The sequence below is a fragment of the Mus caroli genome, chromosome 5 (genome assembly GCF_900094665.2).
Source record: "Mus caroli chromosome 5, CAROLI_EIJ_v1.1, whole genome shotgun sequence".
Lineage (NCBI taxonomy): Eukaryota > Metazoa > Chordata > Mammalia > Rodentia > Muridae > Mus > Mus caroli.
In genome coordinates, this window is record NC_034574.1 from 20215851 (window position 1) to 20239187 (window position 23337).

General features: G+C 36.6%; 1 protein-coding gene across 16 annotated transcripts in view; it reads right to left on the reverse strand.

The window, feature by feature from the left end:
• Positions 1–23337, reverse strand: part of Kmt2c (lysine methyltransferase 2C) — a 234437-nt gene that overhangs the window by 52890 nt on the left and 158210 nt on the right. For 9 of the 16 annotated variants that reach the window (XM_029477427.1, XM_029477430.1, XM_029477436.1 and 6 more), the window contains 9 exons: positions 21558–21688; positions 15086–15254; positions 7464–7568; positions 7057–7104; positions 6075–6245; positions 5911–5943; positions 5693–5812; positions 771–903; positions 334–548 (listed from right to left, as the gene is read on the reverse strand). In XM_029477427.1, the coding sequence (XP_029333287.1) occupies positions 334–548; positions 771–903; positions 5693–5812; positions 5911–5943; positions 6075–6245; positions 7057–7104; positions 7464–7568; positions 15086–15254; positions 21558–21688 (1125 nt within the window). The remainder of the gene's footprint in view (positions 1–333; positions 549–770; positions 904–5692; positions 5813–5910; positions 5944–6074; positions 6246–7056; positions 7105–7463; positions 7569–15085; positions 15255–21557; positions 21689–23337) is intronic. The other 7 variants (XM_029477435.1, XM_029477434.1, XM_029477441.1 and 4 more) reach the window with 5 other exon arrangements.

Genomic DNA, 23337 nt, shown 5'->3' on the forward strand with positions numbered 1-23337 from the left:
TTCATAGAATGAATTGGGTAGAGTACCTTCTGTTTCTATTTTGTGGAATAGTTTGAGTAGAGTTGGAATTAGGTCTTCTTTGAAGGTCTGATAGAACTCTACACTAAACTCATCTGAGGACAGGAAGATCTTGAGGCCAGCCTGGTTTACAAAAGTGAGTTCCAGGAAAGCCAGGGCTATACAGAGAAACCCTGTCTCAAAAAAAAAAAAAAAACCAAAACAAACAAAAACAACAACAATACTTTCTAGTATACATTTCAAAACAAAGGCATGGATGGCATTGAGGAGAAATTGAATAAAATCAACAGGTATTTTAACATATCTATTACTAACCTGGGAATTCTTCCTTTAAATTTGGGAAATTAATATTTGTGTAGAGAACTGGTGCTACTGTTGCCATCTCACCGAGAGCCTCCTCTTTCTCCCACTTCAATGTGCTCCGCTGTGCATTTGACAGGGTGTCATTTTCTCCTTCCATACTTGGAGTTGTTGGTGCCCAGGAGTTGTTAGGATCACTTGCAATTGCATTAAATGCTGGACTTTTATCCCTGGAAAAATAACAAAACACTTTCACTTTATAAACAAAGTAACTGTTTATGCTCAAGTACTACTCTACTTAGGATTTGTTTCAAAATAGCTTTAAATATGCTTGATGTCCACAAGAAAAATTTGTAGTAAATATAACAAATACTAATAACATGCATAATCATTTAAAAGACTCAGAAAGAACAAGGGGTAGTATAATTCGTTTCCATAGAAAGTTTAAATACCTGACATCAGTATAAGGGGATTGTGCTATAGCAGGGAAAGTCCCCAATCCACTTCCAGGAGGCAAAGAATTATGTGGAAGGTGAGGACTGGGTCCAATAAGGCCATTCATGAGTGGCATCCGGGGAAAAACATCTTAAGGAAGGAAAAACAATCATTTATTTTTCAAAGTATTCATAAGTGACAAGTGGCTCAAATATTTCTAAATAAAACCTTTTTAATACTATTTTAAAGTAATACTTTTTTCAGTGATATACTATACAGATTAAAGGGTGATGTAGTTAGGTACAAAGTTTTAAAATGTGGTCTCTAACAATCATACTTCACTAAATATAGTATATTATATAAACATTTTTACAGTCCAACAGCTCTAAGTTTTAATTCCAAATCTAGAACTGAAGCAGAACTGATTTCTAATTCAATTTGTAAAATGGAGGTATTCTTATGTACAGTGATTAGAGTAATGTATATTTAGCTCGCAGGACATAAACTTCCTGGTAAGCAGTAACTATTAAGTATACATTTGGTGTAAAAATAATGAGTTATAGTTCTGCCCTCTCACTACTTGAATTTCCAGCTTCCACAAACATTTTCAACTCTCTTTCCAAATACTTTATCATCTTCTTTTTTATAACATTAGGCAAATGACAGATTTCCTTGTGCCCCCTATCTAGTGTATCATTACTGTGATCATTCACACATGTAAACTATGTAAAATGAGCTGTCTTTCCCCAACATGGAGAGAGGTATGCAGGAGCTGGATCTCATATTCTAAAATGTGGATTCCAGGAACTGAATTCAGACAGAGCTTTACTCACTTAGCCGTCTTATACACCTTTAAAGGTGCTAAATGAAGGCTAGATAGATGGCTCAGTAGTTAAGAGCACTACCTGCTCTTGCCCATCACCCACATGTCAGCTCACAAGTATCCTTAACTCCAGCTCCAGGGGATCTGACACCTTCACACTAACATATATGCAAGCAAAACACCAACACACATAGATATCTAGACAGACAGGCAGGCAGGCAGGCAGGCAGGCAAGGAGACTTAGATGCCTTTCAGATAATTAGGATAAATAAAAGGTTGGTGGAAAAACATGCTCACCATTGTGGCTATCTATCAGCAATGCTACATTTAAGTCCACCATGCTTGGTGCTTTTACTATGTGCTAAGTACTGCTTTGTAAAGTCTTGCATGTATTAACTCTGTAGCTTCACACAAAACAAACAAACAAACAAACAAACAAACAAAATAACAAAACAAAACAAAAACGTAGAAAATGTAGAAAAGATTTTCAAGCTTACATGAGTAACCAGGAAAGCATCTCTCCTTTGCTACTTAAGTAATTAATTTTAGAGAGAGGTATTTGCCAGATAGCCCAGACTAGTCAGGGCAAAAAAGGAAAAATATAAGCCTGGTAGTAGTAGTGCACACCACTGATATTCCAGCACTCAGGAAGCAGAAGCAGTTGGATCTCTGAATTGGAGGCCAGCCTGGTCTACAGAGCAAGTTCCAGTATAGCCAGACTACACAGAGAAAACCCTGTCTCAAAAAACAAACAAAACAAACAAGCAAACAACAATAAAAAGATAAACGTGGAAAAGACAGCAAGGAACACGTAATTACAGGCCTAATGTAAGTCAGATGGGTTAAGCACAGACTTACTTTTATTTCAGTAAATACCTCAGGATTCTATATTCAGCTAATATAATTCTTTAAGGAAAAAAAATCTCATAATTATAGTTTGTAACACTAGAAAAATAGCATGCACTCTTTTATCTATGTAGTTGACTAATTGCAACTGCCTATAAATCAGAATGAGGTGTTCGTATTCTATTTCTACCAAAATAAAAGCCATGTATTACACACACACACACACACACACACACACACACATAGAATGGTAGGAGGAAAGTATCCCTTTGAATATGGTTTTAATGCAGCCTGTGAGAAATATTGACTAATATATTTGTTAATTAATTTCATTTTACTCTTTCTCTTCCATGCATTCAATGGATGACTATATATTTTTCATGTATATATGTGTACACTTCTGTGTGGATGCATGTGTGCATATGTATAAACATGTACATACAAAATGTGGAACCCAAAGATGTCCAATACCTACCTGAATTGCTCTATATTTTATTTATTGAATAAGGGTCTCTCTCTGAACCCAGAGTAAACAAATTCAGCCTAGTTTAGACGACAGGCTTACTCTGGTGACAGTACCCTGAACCCTGGCTGGCTCCACCTAGTTTTGCTTCCCAAGGGCGGAGAATAAAGGTGGGCCTTGTGGCACACCATGCCTCCTTAGCTATTATGTGGGGACTGTCTGTCTGAACTCTGGTCCTTATACTTGTATGGCAACTGCTAAATCCAGTGGCCCATCCTTCTAGCCTCATTATTACAACTCTTATTTTCAAATTGATCTCCAATATTGATAATAGAATCCTACCCAAACATAACTTATCATATCATTTTATCATCATGTATCTTTCTTGGCTCGGAGAAGTATGAATAAAAAAGGCTAACTTAACTGCCTCTGGTCAGTATTCACAGGTGTCAACAACCTAGCACTAATATCTACTTCTACTTTGATCTTCATAGGCACTATCTACCAACCTCACCTCTTCATTGTTTGTTAGAAAAAAAAAATGAAAGTTGTCATTCTTGAATATCTGTCAGATGGTCACACTTTACCTTTAAATTAGAACTACTACGACTTCAAACATGAACACTGAAATCTTGCTGCTTTATGCAACTCTGCTTCAATTACTCTTCAAGTATATTCTTAAAATCTGCACTCTTAACAGTACAGGCTATAAGCTCAGAAGGGTGTTCAACCTATTGTCTTAATTTACCTAGCCGTGCTCAGTTATCTTTTAAATCATCTCAAAACTATTTTAAAAAAATAAGATTGCACAAGAAGCTGTGTAATTCCCTAATAACCAAGGTTTTCATGAATTAGTATATTTGTAACTGATTTTATCTCTAAAATATGTACTTTCAACCATAAAATACATTAAGAAAATTTTTATATATTCATCAGAAAAATACTGAAGAGATCTTAATCATTTAAAAAGCATGAAAAACCAATTGTGTGATGGTTCTCAACCTTCCCAATACTGTGACCCTCTAATACATTCCTCATGTTGTGGTAACTCCCAACCACAAAATTATTTTCACTGCTACTTCATAACTGTAATTTTGCTATTGTACTATGAGTCATAATGTAAATATTTTTAGAGATAGAGTTTTCCCAAAGGGGGTGGGGACCACAGGTTGAGAAATAGTAGATTAAAGCAAAAAACAGTTATTGCAAGTGTTTTACACAAATGTAAATTAAATGTTATTATGGCAAACCTCAAGGTAGATTTGCGTTTAATAGCTAAACTGGTCAAAATTCAAGCATTTCCAGTATTTATGCTATGCAATTTTTTGTGTACAAAAAAAAGGATAGTAAAGAGAATTGAAAAGGGGTAAAAGTTTATAAAGGTAACACTGACTTACACAATTCAGCACCCTAAATCACTAACAAAGGACACACAGATGCTATCCCTTTCCATTACTAACACACACATTTCTGTAGAATCCTACACTCCTGTGTTGGGAGTGCTAACCCTCTCTTTCAAATACTCCTATAAATCTTATTTTTGATTATTGTATTTTAGCCTTCGAAAAAGGAAAAAAACTGAAGTCCTAAACCTATGTTTTACTGCAAATTGTTACTAGTAGGGTAAAAGAACTTTGGCCAAACAAAACAAGCAAATTTCAAAAAAAAAAAAAAAAAAATTTCAGGAATTTAACAATGGGCAAAAGCCACTGCTTGATTCTCAACTTAGGTTCTGTGGTGAGCAGGACCAGTGTTCAGTCTCTGAGGAGATCATAACCAACCCAGAAAGCATTTATATCTGTGCCACATACTACAAATGAAAGCACGTTTCACCTCTGAGCAAGTAACAGTAAAACTGAGTCCAGATGCATTGAGTACAGTTGTTGGATGGAGGGCATGGTCACCCTTGCAGATGAGCAGAATGAAAAGTGAGCTCTGGTGGAAATGTGGTAAGAAGAGAGACCGGGCACCCTCACAATCTCTCAAGATGAATCATGTGAGTTAGCGAATTTCACGGAGTGTGACTAGAGTGATTTTTCAATCATGACAAAAGTGGTTTTTTTTCATATAAGTTTGTATACGTGGCTGTGTAGTGTGTGTGAGAGACAGAGAGACAGAGAGAGAGAGAGAGAGAGAGAGAGAGAGAGAGAGAGAGAGAGAGAGAGGGGCTGACGCTGGCAGATATATCAAAATAGTAAAGAGCTTGAAGAGCATAGAAACCTAGGCCTGGAGGCAGTGAGGGTGAGAAGGCTGGGGGAATAAATAAAGTTACTGTTTGTTGCCAATCCTCAGCACCTGAGTTAGATCCCCAAGACAGAATGATGAAAGGAACTAACCGACTCTTGCAAGCTGTCCTGTTCTCCACATGTGCACTAGAATGTATGTGTCCAAACAGCTATAAACACACATAATATACATTTTAAAAAGTTAATGGGACCTTGAAAATGGGCCACAGTAAGATGGTTCAGTGGGTAGAAGCCCTTCTGGCCAAGCTGGATAGCCTAAGTGATTCTCCGAGAATCATGGCAGCCTTGATTCCTGGACATCATCCTCTGACTTCCATGTGCATATCAGGGTGTAAATGCATAGCATATACAAAAACATTTTTGCTTGTGCACACACACAAGCTTGAGCACATATATCCTACACATTCACTAATAAGTAAATAAAGTTGGGCACTGTGGCACTCTCCAAAAAGTAGATAATTCTTGAGGAACACTGCATGAGACTGACCTTGAATACACATTGTCACACACACCTGCAAATATACATACAAACAAAATCATGCTTAGAAAGTAGTAGAATACCCTGATTGTGCATTGGCAATAGCTGTGGTGGAGGGGGAGGCTGTGGTAATGGAGCTGGCTGAGTGGTAGCAGGGCTAAGTACAGCAGTAAACAAGTCTTCAACATCCTTTCCTCCAAGCTCTGGGTAAAATAATCACAGAAATAACATGAAGATTATTAAGGTCATTCTAAGGGGAATGCCATTTTTTATAAAGTAAAACAGTAGAATAAAAACATACCTGGAATTTTATATAACTTTCCAAGAATTGCTCCTAAAATAAAAGGAATATTAATAATTACCTATTCAATATGACTTATAAAATATCATTTAATTAATAGAAAAATAATTAAAGCAAGTCCAAACATAAAATTGCATGCAAAAAGCTTTGAAAGTCATATTTACTCAAGTCTTTTAGAAAGCCTAGATGTAGGGTAAGTATTTTACCATCTGTGACCATTTTGTCTAGCTCAGGACTGAGGATCCCATCTAGCTGCTCTTCAGTTAATGGCCGTGAACTCTGACTGACACCTGGCTGAGGCAATGAGGAGGCATCAGCAGTAGTGGGGCCCATATCTAAAAGAACAAGTTAAATAGACGCAAAGGTGAGTCCAGAACACGCACAGAATGGACAATAGTGCCTATATACATTAACACACAACACTGTGATGTAAATGAAGCCGGTACTTCTAAGATTCGGGTAGTACTTTCAATAGGCCATTACTAAATTTAGCTACAATGTACCTATAAGTTTATATGATATCCAAAGTTATCTTTTCATCAAAGTATATACATTTCATTTCCTTAAGAACAAAAGAACAAATCTAATTTAAACTCCTGTAAGAGGCCATTTCATGAATAACTTCTCTAACATAGAAAACAGCAGTATCGTTGTGCACGTGTGAAACAGGAATGAAAGTTTCATTAAAAATTAATTCAAAGAGGTACACACAGTATTAAAGCTTAATAATCTTTTAAAAAATAATTTCAACTACAAGTTATTTTTAAATATTTTATAGCTAAATTCTAAAAATATAAATTATGTTCATCACCTTATAACATCTAGTAATAGTAGCCTATTATCTACTTTTTCATATTTCCTTAATACCATTAGTCTTAAATTTTAGTCTGTTTTTATTTAATCTTGTATTAGAAACTATTATTCAGGTAATTTGTAAACTACTATACTATGCAATATGTAAGACTAAAACCATTCATTAAAATGATTAAGGAAGTCATTGAGAGCACTATGCTTTAGCTGTACACAGAAAGGAAAGTCAAGTCTGGATTAGTGACACATACGCATGCACCTCAAGCTGCTCCAGCTGAGACACTACTAACAAAGATCACTACTTCTACTCAGAGCCATCCACTGCTCAGTTCTTACCCAAAGGGAAGGGTGAGCTCCCAACCTGGAAAGTGCATAAATCAAGACCTACAAGACCCAAACCAAATAAAATGGTTGATTACCACAGAAGTGGGAAGGAAGGGAAAACACACAAAAAGAGAAAGTGCAGCAAGACCTTTAAGGCAACATGCCTTAAATCTGATGCAATTAGAAAGGTGACAGAAATGAGCCAACTTGCTATCTCCCCTCCTCAAGCCAGACACTCAATGAAGAACTGGCTTCTTTGACACAGTCCACCAAAAAAAAAAAAAAAAAAAAAAAAAAAAAAAAAAAAGAAAGAAAAACACCAAACCCACTTCTGTTACTAGAAAAAATAAATGTGTTCCACATCCATACACCTTCGAAAATCACAGAACAGAAATCAGGCAAACAGTATTCATGTATACCTGAATGATCAACTGATTTTGCAAGATCATCTGAGATTATTCCAAGAATGTCATCATCTGTGTTTAAGACTTCAGAAATATCAGCTAATGGATCATCAGCAGTACCTAAATATAGTAAGTATATAAAAATTAAGTATTTTCCTAGACACAAAATTCTAAAATGTCCTAAGCATCTAGACTACAGCAGCAGCTGAGGCAAGTGGCACTGGTAAAATTAAGACCATAATGACCTGAAAGAATTAAAAGCAAAGGTACTTATATTTTAACAAAACATTAAAAATCCAGATTTTGTTTTCAAGACTGATGTATTTTGACAAAATAAAATAAAAAATGAAGACTTTAATAAAAATAAAATCAAAATCTTATAAAATAAAAAGCAACTCATTACTTAAGTGACACGACTAAGAATGGCATCTAGAAAAAAACAGGACAATTTAAAAACATGAAAAAGAAACAGTATTTTGAAATTTCTAGTAACACACAAGCCAGTTTCTTCACTAATACTAATTCTTTTTCTGTTTGTTTGAATATTCATTACTAGTTCACTAAAAGACTGTCTTAATAGCAAGGAACTGAGTCTAGTGACATTGTCCAAGCCACTGGAACAAGATGGAACTGTTAACAAATGACTTGGATGTACTCTCAGGGCTCACTTTCTCACAAATAACAATGAGGTAGGAATAAGTCAGGCCCTGAGGGACCTATTTGAAAAATAGGCAGAAAAAAATAATTTCCAGAAATGACTGGCCACAAATAGATTTTGTTACGTTCCGTTTTTGCAGTCTTCATTTAATTTTTGTTAACATGCAAAATTTCACTGTAACATTTTCATATATGTGTATTATGCTTTGCACACATCAAAAATGTATTATGTGCTCATGTCACTGCCTTACTAGCTGGTACTTTCTGTCCCCATCTTCTCCCTTATGCTGTCTATGTACATGCATCATACAGACACAATTGTATGAGCAATATTCAATCTAGTTCCACAAGAGAAAACACAATGTATTTGTTATCTCCCCTTAGTTTTAGACTCCTTTCTAGCCCTACATAAACCCCACCTACTTTCCTGTCATATACATGCATGCATTGTTTAAATGAAAATGCTGGATTGAGAAACAGAAGTGAAATTTGTTTTTCACTCTCTGGAGTTATTTTGCTTAATATGATTTCCAGTTTCATTTATTCTCCATTATATGTATGTGAATGCATATCTGTGTCTCTTTTATGTTTTCTTTATACTGTCAGCATCTGTTGATGGACATCAGCCTACTTCTGCATCTTTGGTATTATGAGGTTACATTAACATGAATGTGCAAGTTCTTTCCGGTATATACTGAGTAGAGGCATAGTTGGATCCTATACTAGTTTTGAGTTTCTGCACAAACTCCCATGATGATTTCCATAGTAGTTGGACTAGTTCCCATTTCTGCCAGCAGTCTCTAGTTCCACTTGTACTATATCCTTGTCAGAGAACGTTGCTGTTTTCTTAAACACAGTCATTCTGACTAGAAACAGGTGGAATCTCAGCATACATCAATCTGCATTTCTGGCCCTAACTCTCATTTTATGAGACAGGGTCTCATTGGTACCTTTTCCTGTCCTGGAACTTCTATATAAACCAGTCTGCCCTTGAACTCACAGAGATCTGCTTGCCTCTACATCCTCTAGTGCAGGGTTAAATAGCTGTGCCAACATACTCAGCTAATTTGCATTTTATAGATGGATAAGGATGTTGAACATTTTTCATGTACTTATTGATCACGGATATTTTTTAGTTTGGAAACTAAGTCATTTCCCTGTTGATTGGGGGGTGGGGTGGGGTTATTTTTAGCGTTTAGTTCTTTATGGAGTCTATATGTTAATTCCATCAGATACACAGCTGACAGTGATTTTCTCCAAGTCTATTGACTATTTCCTCACTCCACTGGGCGTTTCCTATTCTGTGAAGATCCATTTTTATTTCACAAAGTACTACATATCAATATATGGATTTTCTGTGTTATTAGTGTCATTTTTCAAAAACTTCCTTGCTTATGCCTCTATAAAGTATCTTCCTAGTAGCAGACCATTTCAAGTCATACAGTAAGTTGTTTTATCCACTTTTTTGTTTTGTTTTGTTTTTTTGAGACAGGGTTTTTCTGTATAGCCCTGGCTGTCCTAGAACTCACTTTGTAGACCAGGCTGGCCTCGAACTCAGAAATCCGTCTGCCTCTGCCTCCCGAGTGCTGGAACTAGAGGCATGCGCCACCACGCCCGGCGTTTGATCCACTTTTAAGTGGTTTTTCTACAGTAAAAGTTGGAAATTGAGTTTCATTTTCTACACACAAATATACAGATTTCCCAGCATTATTTGTTGAAGATGTTTTCTTCCACATTGTTTTTTTGGACAATTGTCACAACTCAGGTAATTGTATGTGAAGGGGTTTTCTGGATGCTGTATTCCGTTCTGCTGTTGAATGTGACTAAGTTTTGTGCTCTGGCTCCATAGAGCTGGATCTGGTACTGTGGTAATGCTAGGCAGCTTCAAGTCAGCATTGTTGTGTCTGTTGTGTTGACTGTGCTGCTGATTCGGAGGCTTTGCGCTTTTAGCTGATTTCTTTCCTAATCTTGGAAGAACTGCCCTGGGGCTTTATTAAACAATGCAAAGGTCTACAGACTTTTGGGAGTTAAGGACATTTTCACAATATTAATTCTGTTCATCTATGAACATAAGATATCTTTCCTTTTACTTGTGTCTGCTCCAGTGTCTTCCTTCACTGTAAAGGTCCTTTATCTCCTTACTAAGCTGATACCTGTATATTTTTGTTTTAATTTATTGTGATCAGGACTAACTAGATTCCTGATTTACTTCTCAGAAAATTTGTTATTAGTAAATAGAAAAGCTACTGATTATTGTGTGTACATTTTGTTTTCTGATACTTTGCCTAATGTATCAAATCTAAAGGATTTAATTAATGATGAATAACATTTTTCCTATTTCTGATTGTTTTTATTTATCTTTGTTTCTCTACTTAACATTTCAAGTATTATATTGAATAAAACATGGAGACAGCACCTACTCTTACCTGCTACTGACTTCAGATGGACTGCTTTCAATTTAGCAAATCTAGTATGTTTACTAGTTTTCCTATTAAAACCTTGTAATGTTGAGGTCTGTCCCATGTTTAGTATCTTCATGTTTAAGGAGTCATAAGCTTTCTATGATATGTTTAAGTTGCCAATGTTCTATTGATTTGAGAGGTGGTGGTGCATACCTTTAATGCCAAAACTTGGGAGGCAGAAGCAGGAGATCTCTTTGAGTTTGAGGCCAGCATGGTCTACAAAGTGAGTTACAGGACAGCCAGGATTACATAGAGAAACTTAAACTCTCTCTTGAAAACCAACACCACCACACACACACAAAAACCCACTTTTGTCATCACTAATTTGGTTGGTTACTTTGGATCGTTTCCCTCTTGTTTCTGATTAATTTGGTTAAGTTTGTCTGTGCTCTCTCTTGTTAAAAATTACATATAGCATAGGGGAAGAGGGGAACATGGACATGTCTCAGACTGTGTGAGGACATCAGAGGGAAGCTTGCAGAAATTGAATCTCTCCACCAACGATATGGCTCTTAGGAATCAAATAGAGTTATCAGCTTAGCAACAAGCAAAGGTAAGAGAATCTATAGAGCTGGAGGCCAGCTGGGCAGTCTGCATAGTTAGTTATGGATCAGCCAGAGCTACATACTGACATTCAAAACAAAATAAAGCCATCTACATTTAGGGTTACTATTGAGAGGAGTTTTTTTAATTCAATTAATTTTGCCAAATGTTTTCCTGACTGGTCCCATTGTTGGTTCTTATTTCTTATTTTTCCATTATTTAGAGACCTTAAAACAAAGGACAAAGACCTAAATAAAACAAAGACAGTGAAGGAACATGGAAATCTGCTAAAAAGGTCATGGGCAGAGAGCACTTGCTGATATAGAAGTGCATGAAGGAATGAAGGTAGCAGATACTGCAAGCCTAAGCAGTTCTCAAAAACGTGGTGAAAATTACGAGAAAACTTGTGAAGGTTCAGGGGAAGTATAGGGATACTGAAAGACAAAAGCAAAACAACTGGGAGGAAAAGGTGTGTGGGGGCCACTAGAAGTCTGCAGATTGTGTGCAGTGTGAACAAGAGGTAATACAAGTTACCATTGCAAGGTAGAAAAGGTGAAGTAGTTGAAGTTGACTTTGGGGGTCAACCGATGGATAAGTGGAAAATGTGAACAATGAAAAGAGGATTGATTATTCTAAGGATTTTTAACCTAATCAAGTAGTAAAACAGTGCAACTCTTAGTCAGGTTTTCACTCTTAATTACCTTAGCAACTCAGCTAAAGACATTTAAAAATGTTAAGCTTTCAAGTCTAATCTAACAAAGGTAAAATATTTTTTAATGGCATAAAAATAACACTTTAGGAGCTAGATTGATGGCTCAGTGATTAAGAGCATGTTTTTTTTCACTTGCAAGGGACCCACGTACAGTTCCTAGTACCCAAATGGCAGCTAACAACCAACTTATTAACTCCAGTTCCTGAAGATCCAATGGCCTCTTCTGGCCTCTGTAAGCAGTGCATACACGTGGTGAACAAAACATACAAGCAGGTAAAACATCTACATACATAAAAGTAAATAAATCTTTAAAATATCTACATACATATATAGAAGTATACACATATATACATAGGCACATACATACATGTATATATATACACACACTTCATGGGGCTGGGAGATGATTAAGAACACTTGACTTTTGTACTAGTCTGAAACTTGCTAAGTACAATAGGTGGCTGCCAATAAGCCCTGGGGGTTGGTTTAAGGTGGGGAGTCTTCCTATCTCCACCTTCCCATGCTGGGTTTACAAGCATCTATAGCAATACCAAATTCTTTGACATGAGTTCTAGAATCAAAATCAGGGCCTTTAGCTTATAGGGCAGTACTTAATGAATAAGCTCTTTTATTTGTTTTTAAAGTAATGAAATTCTAATTTATAAAATTATATCATAAAATTTTACAAGTCCATCCCTAGGACCAGAGAGATGGTTCAGCAGGTAAAAACCCTAGCTGCTGCTCTTCAAAGAGACCAGGTTCAATTCCTAGCATCCAAGTGAAATCTCACATGCATTTCAGGCTTGGGGGATTTGTGCTCTCTTCTGGCCTCCATAGGCAGCACTTGCAAACACAATGCACAGTTCAGGCAAAACATCCAAACACATAAAATAAAAATAACATTTTTTTTAACAAGAAAAGTGCATCCTTGTCTGATGGCTGAATAGGCTACATGAAATAAAATATTCAAAAAGGCATTTAACTTTTTATATAAAGGCAAAACGTAGCTCAACTGAAAAGAAAATAATTTATACTTTGAAATGAGTGCTATTCTCATCTCTAAGTTCTGCTTTACTGAAAATTATCACATCTTAAGAAGTTTTGTGGAAAAAACACGTGCATCAAAATCTGCCCCATCACCTTATCAGACGTTATCCTCACAAAACGCAAGTGCAAGTAACTTCAATTTAACTCTTCACGTGTCGTAATATTTATAAAATATACTTTGAAATACTCAGTTATTATACAATGGCAAAAACATATGAAGTGAGTACTTAAAAACAACCTAAGATATTTTTTGTTTGAACTTGGTAAGACTAAACAAACAAACAAAAAAAAACCACTGCATCTTTCCATCCTTCTTTATTAATGATGATGTAGAATTGTTGTTTGTGTGCCTATGAGAAGGAAGATTGCCTGCACATATTTCAAGGAAGTCAAATAAAAAGTAAAAGTTTGCACAGGTTGTCCTATGGTATCTAGGACAGCCCTAGAGACACAAAGCTCTTTGGGTACTCAAGTCCATGAAATCAGCACTTGAATTTCCAGATGTAAAAGTTACAGCACAAGAAAGTTAGCTGTGTTTCATGACTGGACAATGCTGGGTACAAAAAGCTTTAACCTAATACCTAAAACCATTATTCAGTACACTATTATTTAAGACTTCTTTCTAAAAAGAGTGTATAAAATTAAAGATCAACAAGCGGCAAAAGTGTGCCACAATATCACACTATAATTGATAAATGTCTAGAAGAAAAGACAAACGCTGGACTCATAACTCCTACAAGTCCAACAAAGCTCTTAGACCCTCTTGATGTAACACACGTGTCTCCTTTCTTTCTCTCACTTCTTTCTTTCTTAATGAGGCCAGGATCTCATGCTCCACAGAGTGCCTCTGAACTCATAGTAGAGTATACCTTGAACTTGATTCTCCTGATTCCTTTTCTCAAAAGGAGTACAGTTAAGGAGGTGCTGGGAACCAAACTCAAAGCTTCATGCATGACAGCCAAAGACTCTACTAATTGAACGGCATCTTCACCGTCCTTCATAACTATATTTTTTTAAAAACCCTGTACAAGCAAATGTGTGTGGGTAGTAGTGTGTGTGTGTGTGTGTGTGTGTGTGTGTGTGCGCGCGCGTGCGCATATGCTTGTGAAGAGTGGAGGACAACCTCAGGTGAGCTCACCAATTAAGCTAGAATGGCCATACAGCAATACACAGGGAGCCTCCTGCTTCTACTTCCTCAGTTCTGAGATTACAAGTAAACACTACCACATCTGGCATTTTTATATGGATTCTCAGGATAAAACTCAGGTCCTGTGACTGCAACACTAGTGCTATTCCTACAAAGTCATCCCCCGGCGCTCTCTCTCTCTCTCTCTCTCTCTCTCTCTCTCTCCTGACTTCTAATAGTCACTCCATTTCCTACATTTACATGATGGTTCTCAACTAGGAGCAACTTCGTTCAACAATGATGTAAGAATAACTGGAGATATACATTTATATATATTTAGGGTTTTCAGAGACAAAGTCTCATCACGTAGCTCTGACTACCCTAGAACTAACTACATAGACCAGGCTGGCTTGAACTCACAGACAGCTGCCTGCCTCTGTCTCCCAAGACCTGGTATTAAAGGCATGCACCACTATGGCCAGCTAGAAGACATGTTTGATAGTCATGACCTCATGCAGTCATAGGTGATGATAAATATAGTGGCAAGGCACTGGAGCCCCTTTTTATAACAATGAACTAACTTTCACAAAGTGTCAGTAATGAGAAACTATATGTAGACATACCACTGTATCTACAAACAATTCCTGACTGTCGGCGTTCGTTTTGCAGTTTTTGACACGTTAGAATTAATTTCTTTGGGTTTTATAACTAATACTGTTCTGGATAAAGTATAAACCGAAAGTTTTCTCTCACAACTACTGATTTTGGTGATTATTACACGAGTAGGTTAATTTGGCAAGTCTTATATAACTGTCCACTAAAAAAGGCTACATTTACTGAATATAAATTATATTTTAATAAAGTTGATTTGAATAAAGCATGAGGGGGGTCAAACAGAAGTATTTAATTTGGCAAGTCTTATATAACTTTCCACTAAAAAAGGCTACATTTACTGAATATAAATTATATTTTAATAAAGTTGATTTGAATAAAGCATGAGGTCAAACAGAAGTATTTATATGAGTGTTATAATAACTAGAAAGTAATGGCATGTGGCATAAGGAAAATACCTGTGAATTAATCTACATACCCTGAGTTCCAGGTTTTGCTGAAGCAGAAGATGAACTCAGTAGCGGATCTGAGGAAGGATCCAAGAAACCTGTTTTATATGAAAGCTGAGCTGCATCTTCTGACAGATTATCTACACTCAGCTTGTTTTGTCTGCTGGTATCTAGAAGATCTTTTCCAAAAAATGCTTCCTAAACAAAGATGAACACATAAAAAAATTATTAGTTCTAAATGCTATAAAGCTAACATCATCCTGTCATGATTTTGACAAGAAAATGTTTGCATTTAACAACATAAAAACTGAATATAGAAATACACAAAGATTCTGTCAATTCTGTATACATTGTGCTAAATTAAATTTGATAGATTTCTCAAAAACCAAATTAAACAAATAAAAATGTAATTGTGTTGAATGTGTTTCAAGAAACTGCAAAATAATTCTATGTTTGGAGACTAATCTACAATCAAATTTTAAAACTCATGCACAGGCACAGGCACAGGCACAGGCAGTTTCATGACTGTTATCAGTATTTGTGGATTACCTACTAAGGATACCACAAGATTCTGATCCACTACTGTACGATCTGCACAGCTCTAGTGTCTGCAGTAATCTCATGCCGCAGCATACAGCCACATCAGAGGACTGAACTGATACTATGAATCCGAGAAACTTCAGACCATGCATGAACATTTGCAAGCTATGAAAGGCTGCTTGCTTTTATTTCATCTACTCAGATGAACACTAGACAGGACCGTGCTTCAAAGTGAGTTCTTCGAACTCCTCAGAACAGAGATCAACAAGGAAAACCTCAGGACTCCCCTTCATTTGCTTCAACCCAGAAACCCTGAATTAGGATATTTTCTACTCTGTGACCTTTCTAGATAAAGAACTTCAGAGAGTTTGCAGGAGCTAATATCATTTATCATTTACTTGCCACACACACATAAATAGAAGGTCCACAGGTACTTTTTTTCCTCATAACACTTTAAGTAAAAGTGGCATCAATCCATAGAAGGTAGGTGAATAGATATTCATGCTACAAAAGGAAATGGGGCCAGTAGGTTGCTGTTGCTTACAGCACTGGAGGTAAAAGCTGGAAGTTGAAACTCAGACCTCATAAATGTTAGGTAAAATCCCTAAGGTATATCCACAAACCCAAATGCAGATTTTTAGAAGGACTAGTGAGATAACACAGCAGATAAAAGCATTTGCCATGAAGCATGGCAACCTCAATTCAATTCCTAGGAAGTACACAGTGGAAGAAGGAACTGACTTCTGTAAGTTGTCCTGTTTCTACATGTATGCCGGGGATACACAAGTACATGGGCACTCATAGACATGCACAAGCACACATACACACAATAAACAAGTATTTCAAAGCATATAGACCCATATTAACAAAGAAAGGTTCTGAAGAAGGTTGAAAGATAGGTTCAATAAAATGTGCTAATGAAGACTTCTGTAAGAATATAAAATATACAAAATTTCTGAGGTGGGAAAAAACATATAGAAAATGTTTGTGGCTGGTTTTATGTCAACTTGACACATGCTACAGCCATTTTGAAAGAAGTAACCTTAATAGAGAAAATGATGCCAGTCCCACCAAATTGGTCTACAGACAAGCCTTTGGTGTATTTCCTTGACTGACTGATATGGGAGAGCCCATATCATGGAGAGAAGGGCCACACAGTGGCACTCCCAGTAGTCTTGAGTGCTATAAAAAGAGAGGTTGAACAAGCCATGGCATATAGGCCAGTAAGTAGCACCCGTGATGCTTCTGCTTTGGTTCACGCCCACATGCTCCTGCACTGACTTCCCTGAGCAATGCAGTGTGACCTGAGAGCTTTAAGCTGAAGTGAACTCTTTCCTCCCCAACTTGTTTCTGGTTATGGTGTTTCATTAAAGCAACAAAAACCCTAACTAGAACAATGTTAATGGTCCTAATTTTAGAAAGGGAATGGGAGGGATGAAAAGTAGACTAAGTAGTGAAAATGCTCACTGCACTACTGTGTAGAACTGAAAAAGAATCCCTAAAATCCATGAAATGCCAGCAAAATAGCATGTCAGCAATCCTAGAGTTCCTATGTCAGGATGGACGGCAGAGCCAGGAGAATCCCCACGTGCTCATGAGCCAGCTAGTAAGTTACACAGAATTAAAAGAGTAGACAAGAAGTACCTGTCTTAAACAATATGCAAGGTGAGGACCAGCATCTGAAAAGGTCCTCTGACCTCCCTCTATTCTAATGCCAATGGTGTGTGTGTATGTGTCATTTTGTTTGTTCCACCCCTCCCCTCCCCCCCTTCTCTCACACACACACACTGGACTAAAGTCTTCCAGAGATCTTATATCTTACTCAAATTTTTCAGATTTTTTAGAATGAATAGTATTTGAAAATCTACAAAGCTACAATCTATAATAATGAAGAATGCTGAAGACTATAAAACGTATTTGATATTTGGATATCAATCGCTGGTATAGTCTCTTTTAAGTATAAACTTCAACAACAAGACTGCCATTAATAATACTTTTAATGACTCATCATGACTTTCTTAATATTTATCTATAATATTCAGATGAATCTCGTAAGTTTTTAAGCTTTAGAGTTTATATTACAGAGAAGTGTCATTTGAGCTCAGGCCTGAATGATAAGAATGTACCAACCATGTAAAGAGTAGAGAGATCCGGGAAGAAATAAACTTGGCATGGCTGATGAACGGGGAAAAGTGAACCATGGGAAGAACAAAAGAAGGAGTCAGAAGGGATAATTTAGGGTTATGCAGAGTGTGATTTAGAGATTAGACTTTATTCTCAGAAAAGTGGGATGAGCAGAGAAGTGACCGAGTTCAATCTTATGAGAAGACCCTGCTTGGTCTGGATTATGGCTCAGCGGTAGAGCATTCGTCTACTCTGCATTCATGCTGACGGGTTGGGTCTGATCCCCAGCATGGGAAAGGAACCCACATCTCCTGGTGAAGAACAGGCTGTGAAGCGTTGAAGAAGCAGAAGATATTGCCATGCTCCTCTGCAGTGATTCTATTTGGGTGATTCTAGTGAAGGAAAGAAGTAGTTGAACTTTAGATTTCGTCTTTTTAAAGATCTTCTGGATGTGCTACTGAGTTGGATTGCATGAGGGAGAGGCAGGAAGATGATAAGTGAGAAAGAAGTAGTGGTAGATATTCATCTGAGTATCTATAATATTCAGATGAATTTGGTAAGTTTTTAAGCTTTAGAATTTATATTAAAGAGAAGCTTGATATGGTTTTCATCTAGACATTATTAGTGACTTCAAGAATGAACTACGACCACAAGAGTGCAGTAGCCTAAGGGCTCTTACAGACACATGATTATAAATACATGTGGTGCATATGTGGATCTAAGAGACAACTTGTAGAAGTCAGTTTCCTCCTTCCCCACTGTGGTTCCAGGAACCAAACTCAAGTCATCAGAACTAAAAACAAGAGCATTTACCTGCTAAGCCATCTCACCAGATTAAGGTTCAATATTTTTAGAAGTTCCTTTAAAACCAGACATATTAGCTCTTGGCTGTAATTCTAACACTACAGAGATAAGATAAACAGTTCAAGATCATCCTTGGCTATATATCAGTAAATTTGAGGCCCATCCAGGCTACATTAAAACTATCTTTAAAAAAAAAAAGCAAAAATTAATTAAATAAACAACACACACACAAAATGAAAAACAAAGAAACACATAAACAAAAATGCCAAGAAGGAGAGAATGAGCAAGATATTTACATGCTCTTTTGCAAACAACTGGCTTCCAAACTCTGATGGTCAGCTAAAGGAGCTTCCTAAATATGGATTTCACGTAACAAAACTATCTACTGACAGAGCAGACCATCTTCTCAGTAAATCCAAAAGAAGAATGTCCAGAAAAGAGGTAAGGGCACCAAGTGTGCCTTCTATTCCGGTTATTAAAAATTAAGGAACCTAGTTCATTGATAAGTCACCCGTCTATATTTGAAAGCTGACACAGAGCTGGATGTGGAGAGATGCATCAGTGGCTAAGAGAACTTTCTGCTCTTCCAAAAAGTCCCAGCAACAATATGGGGGCTCACAACTGTATGGAACTCTAGTTCCAGGAAATCAAATGCCCTCTTCCTCTCTCTGTGGTACACAGACACAGTTAGAGGCAAAACACCCATTGACATGAAATAAAAAAAAAAAAAAAAAGATTAGCATTTCACTTTATCGTGTTGAAAACACACAATTAAGCTCTTTTTGTTATTGTTGTTGTCAAATTGTTAGGACACTTTAAAATGCAGGCTTAGTGGTTAGGGATGTACTTCAGTTAGTATAGTGTATGCCAAGATGCATAAAACCCAGGGTTCGAAGACTAGCAAGGTTACAAGAGACTCTACCTGTACGAATAAATGAGAGGTTTTTTTTTTTTTTTAATAATGGAGGATTACTTTATCCATTTTGAAAAACAGATATGACATATAACAGATATATAAATTATTTATAGGGCCAACTGATTAAAAAAAAAAAATCCAGAGCCAGGTATACTGGTGAATATCTTTTATTCTCATCACTCAGAGGACAGAGGTAGACAGATCTCTGTGAACTCAATGGCCAGCCTAGCCTAAATAGAAAGGTCCAGGCAAGTCAGGGATTCATAGTGAGGACCTGGAGAAAGAGAAAGATCAAAGGAAAAGGAGAAGAGAAGGCAGGCAAAGAGCAAAGAAGGGCATATAGACAATCCCCCCAAAGAGGAGTATTTTTTCTTTCCTGAGGAGATGACTGAGTGAAATGCTTGTTACTGCATGAGAATCTAGGTTCTCTAGGCACCAAAGTTAAAGCAATAGGGTCTATAACTCAGGGCTGAGTGGATGTAGGAGAGTGAACAGAGATAGGTAGATTCCTGAGGCTCATGGCAAGCCAGAGAGGCCAAAACAGTGAGTGACCTCTATGGTGAATGATGAGACTCTATGGCAAAGAAAGAGATGGTATGTTGTGAGATGGCACAGCAGGTAAAGCATTTTCTGTATAACCATGAAAACCAGATTCCACAATGGAAGAAGAGAACTAACTCCCCAAAGCTGTTATCTGACATCAATGTTTATACCTTAGTAGACACCCACATACACAGAAATAATAAATAAAAGGATGGAAAGTATTTATTAAAGGAAGAGATCAGATGTTAATTTCTAAACACATATGCACAAGCTTCCTTGCTTACTTATCTCTAACATAGACCTAAAGGCTAAGCTCTATAACTAGCATTCAGCCAGTAAGATACTAGTAGTCTAGGGACTGAGGAGACAGTTCAGAAGCTAAAGTGCTTGCTGTTAAACATGAAGATCTAAGTTCAACCCTTAGAATCCATGTTAACAATTCTGGTGGCCAATGCTTGTAAATCTAGTGCTGAGATTACACCATGGCCTTACTGGCCAACTATCCCAGCACAATCACAAAATCGCAAATCACAATGAAAAAAAAGTAAAGAAGGACAGGTTTGGACCAACCTTGAGGTTGATCTTTGACCTCTACTTACAGTAAATGTGTGTTCACATCTATACCTCTACATACATACACAAAATGAATGTCAGTAACCTAATTACTAAAGAAGAAAACTAAGCAAGTTATGTGGTAATTAAAAATGTATTTTATGCTGGGTATGGTGGTGCACACCTTTAAGCCCAGCACTTGGGAGGCAGAGACAGGCGGATTTCTGAGTTCGAGGCCAGCCTGGTCTACAAAGTGAGTTCCAGGACAGCCAGGGCTATACAGAGAAACCCTGTCTTGAAAAAAACGAACAAACAAACAAAAAGTATTTTATAAGGCAAAAGATTTATATACGATCTTAAGATTCTTTGGTTTCTTTGACTTAGTTCTCTCACTAAACGATTCTAGATGTGATAAGCAATAATTAAAGTAATGATTTGGGGCTGCTGAGAACTTTTTCAATAAAATTAAATGCAATAAATTCTATTGATAAATGGAATTATCAATAGGAGCTGGTTTGGGCATGTGCACATATATGGATCGTTTTAAGTACAATTTCCCATCCTGAAAGTATCATTGTCATGGCCAACAGCATACTTAACAGTATGAACATGAAGATCTAAGTTCATCCCTTAGAATCCATGCTCAAAAAAGTAAGAAAGCATAATATTTATAAAGAGATAGAGATAACATATTTTCTAAAGCTGGAACATAGCTCAGTGAACTATAACTGCCCGTGGCTACATGGTTCTGGCGCTGATCCCTAGGACCGCACATATGCATATACATATATACACATATACATATGCATATATACACATCCCTTCACAAGAAAGAAATATCAAAGCACACCAAGAACAAAACAGATATTCATTCTTAGATGGAGCCTGGTAAATGTCATTTATAGGAATCAGTGAACAATTACACAGAATGAGTAGAATGTTAACAAAAACAAGCAGTTAAAAAACCTCAATACATTTCCTAAATTTGCAAACCACATACTAAATATAAAGCAAAATATTACTTGTAAATAAGCAGGAAAGGTTTCTTCAAGCTTATTTTTCCTTTTTCGGTATCTCTTCTTTATTTTGTCAGTGTTCTCAGCAACAGAAACAGGCTCATCAACTAGGGTATCTGGTAACTGCTCCCTCCAGCCTGAAATAAGAGCCATGTTTATAAATATGTGGCACTTACTTTCTAGAAAAATACAGTAATTTCATAGCTTACCAGCAGGCACAGTTATGTATAAACAAATAAGCTTTTACATTGTACAAAGATCTTAAAGCTTATTTCTAAATTTTGAACATCTTGAAAATTGTATTTCTTACCTCTTTAGTATTAGTAAAATTCCTACAATAACTACAATTGTTTTTGGGGGACTGGGGGACTTGGGGACTGGGGTGGTGAAGAGTCTCATTAGATAGCCCAGGCTGACCTGGAACTCATTCATAGACCTGGCTGGCCTTGAATTCAGAGATCTACTTACCTCTGTCTTCCAAGTGGTGGGATTAAAAATGTATTCCACCAGGCTTGGCTCCAATTGTTTCAAAATAGCTAGCATTTGCATACAAAGTAAAAACATGACTTGATAAACAGTATATTTACAAATTTCATAGGATGAAAACACCAGATATTCAGAACTATGAGGAGATCGCTACTCACAAGCTCCTAAAGAAAATTCAGTGGATATGGATAGCATATATTTTTTTTTTACAGCTAAAACCAGTTTGTTAAAGAAGTACAACCACACCAACTAAATAGATCCACCCCGCAGGACAAACAGCAAGTAGTTATCACATCATGGAATTTGTTTTTTAGCTTTTCTACCAAACATCAAACACCTCTCCTGAGAACTCAAAAGAAAAAGGAACATGGCTGAAAGTTTGTTGCAATAAAACAAAACAAAACCACCCCTGAATCTGTGTAACACAGGAAGGTGAAACTGCTTGAAGATAGAGGATTTTAGCTAAAGTAGCTCTAGGAAAGTAGGACCTCGGCTTGAAAGTAAGAGCTGCAAATTTCTGAAAGAAAACATCTTCAATTAAGTTCTTAAAATTTCTAAACTACCCTATGTACACCAAACATCATTGACTAACCCCTGTGAAAGTATGAACCAAAATGAATCTTTACTTCATTAAAGGGGGAGAAAAAAGATCTAGACAGAAAATGAGCCCCTCCCCACAAAAGGACTTTCTAGAGGAGAAATAATTAAATAAGCAAATAATGTATGCCCTCCACCTAGTAGACGATTAAATAATAAAGCAGATGCAGAGATGGGCAAAATCTTCAAACAATTTATATTCCAAATCAATTATATGAAGAAATAAAAAATAGCTGAAAGCAGATAGTCTAATATGAATATAAAATAAACATCAAAAAAGTAACAGAAGAGTAAGAAACAATATTTGAAATTTAAAAATTCAATAAATGAATTTGCTTTAGTTTTATTAGGCATAAATGAAAATACTGAACTAAAAAACAAGTCTAAAATTTTTTCTAAATACTTGAAAACAGAGAAATTCTTTAAGTATTCTTAAACCCATATTAAGTCATATCAAAAATAATTCTTCCTAAATTAAAAAAAAAAAGTCATTAAGGTTTCAAAAAAAATACTAACTTGCAAAAGAAGGATTTTTTTTTTAAATTAGGTATTTATTTCATTTACATTTCCAATGCTATCCCAAAAGTCCCCCACCCACTCCCCCACCCACCCACTCCCACTTCTTGGCCCTGGCGTTCCCCTGTACTGAGGCAGATAAAGTTTGCAAAACCAAGGGCCTCTCTTTCCACTGATGGCCAACTAG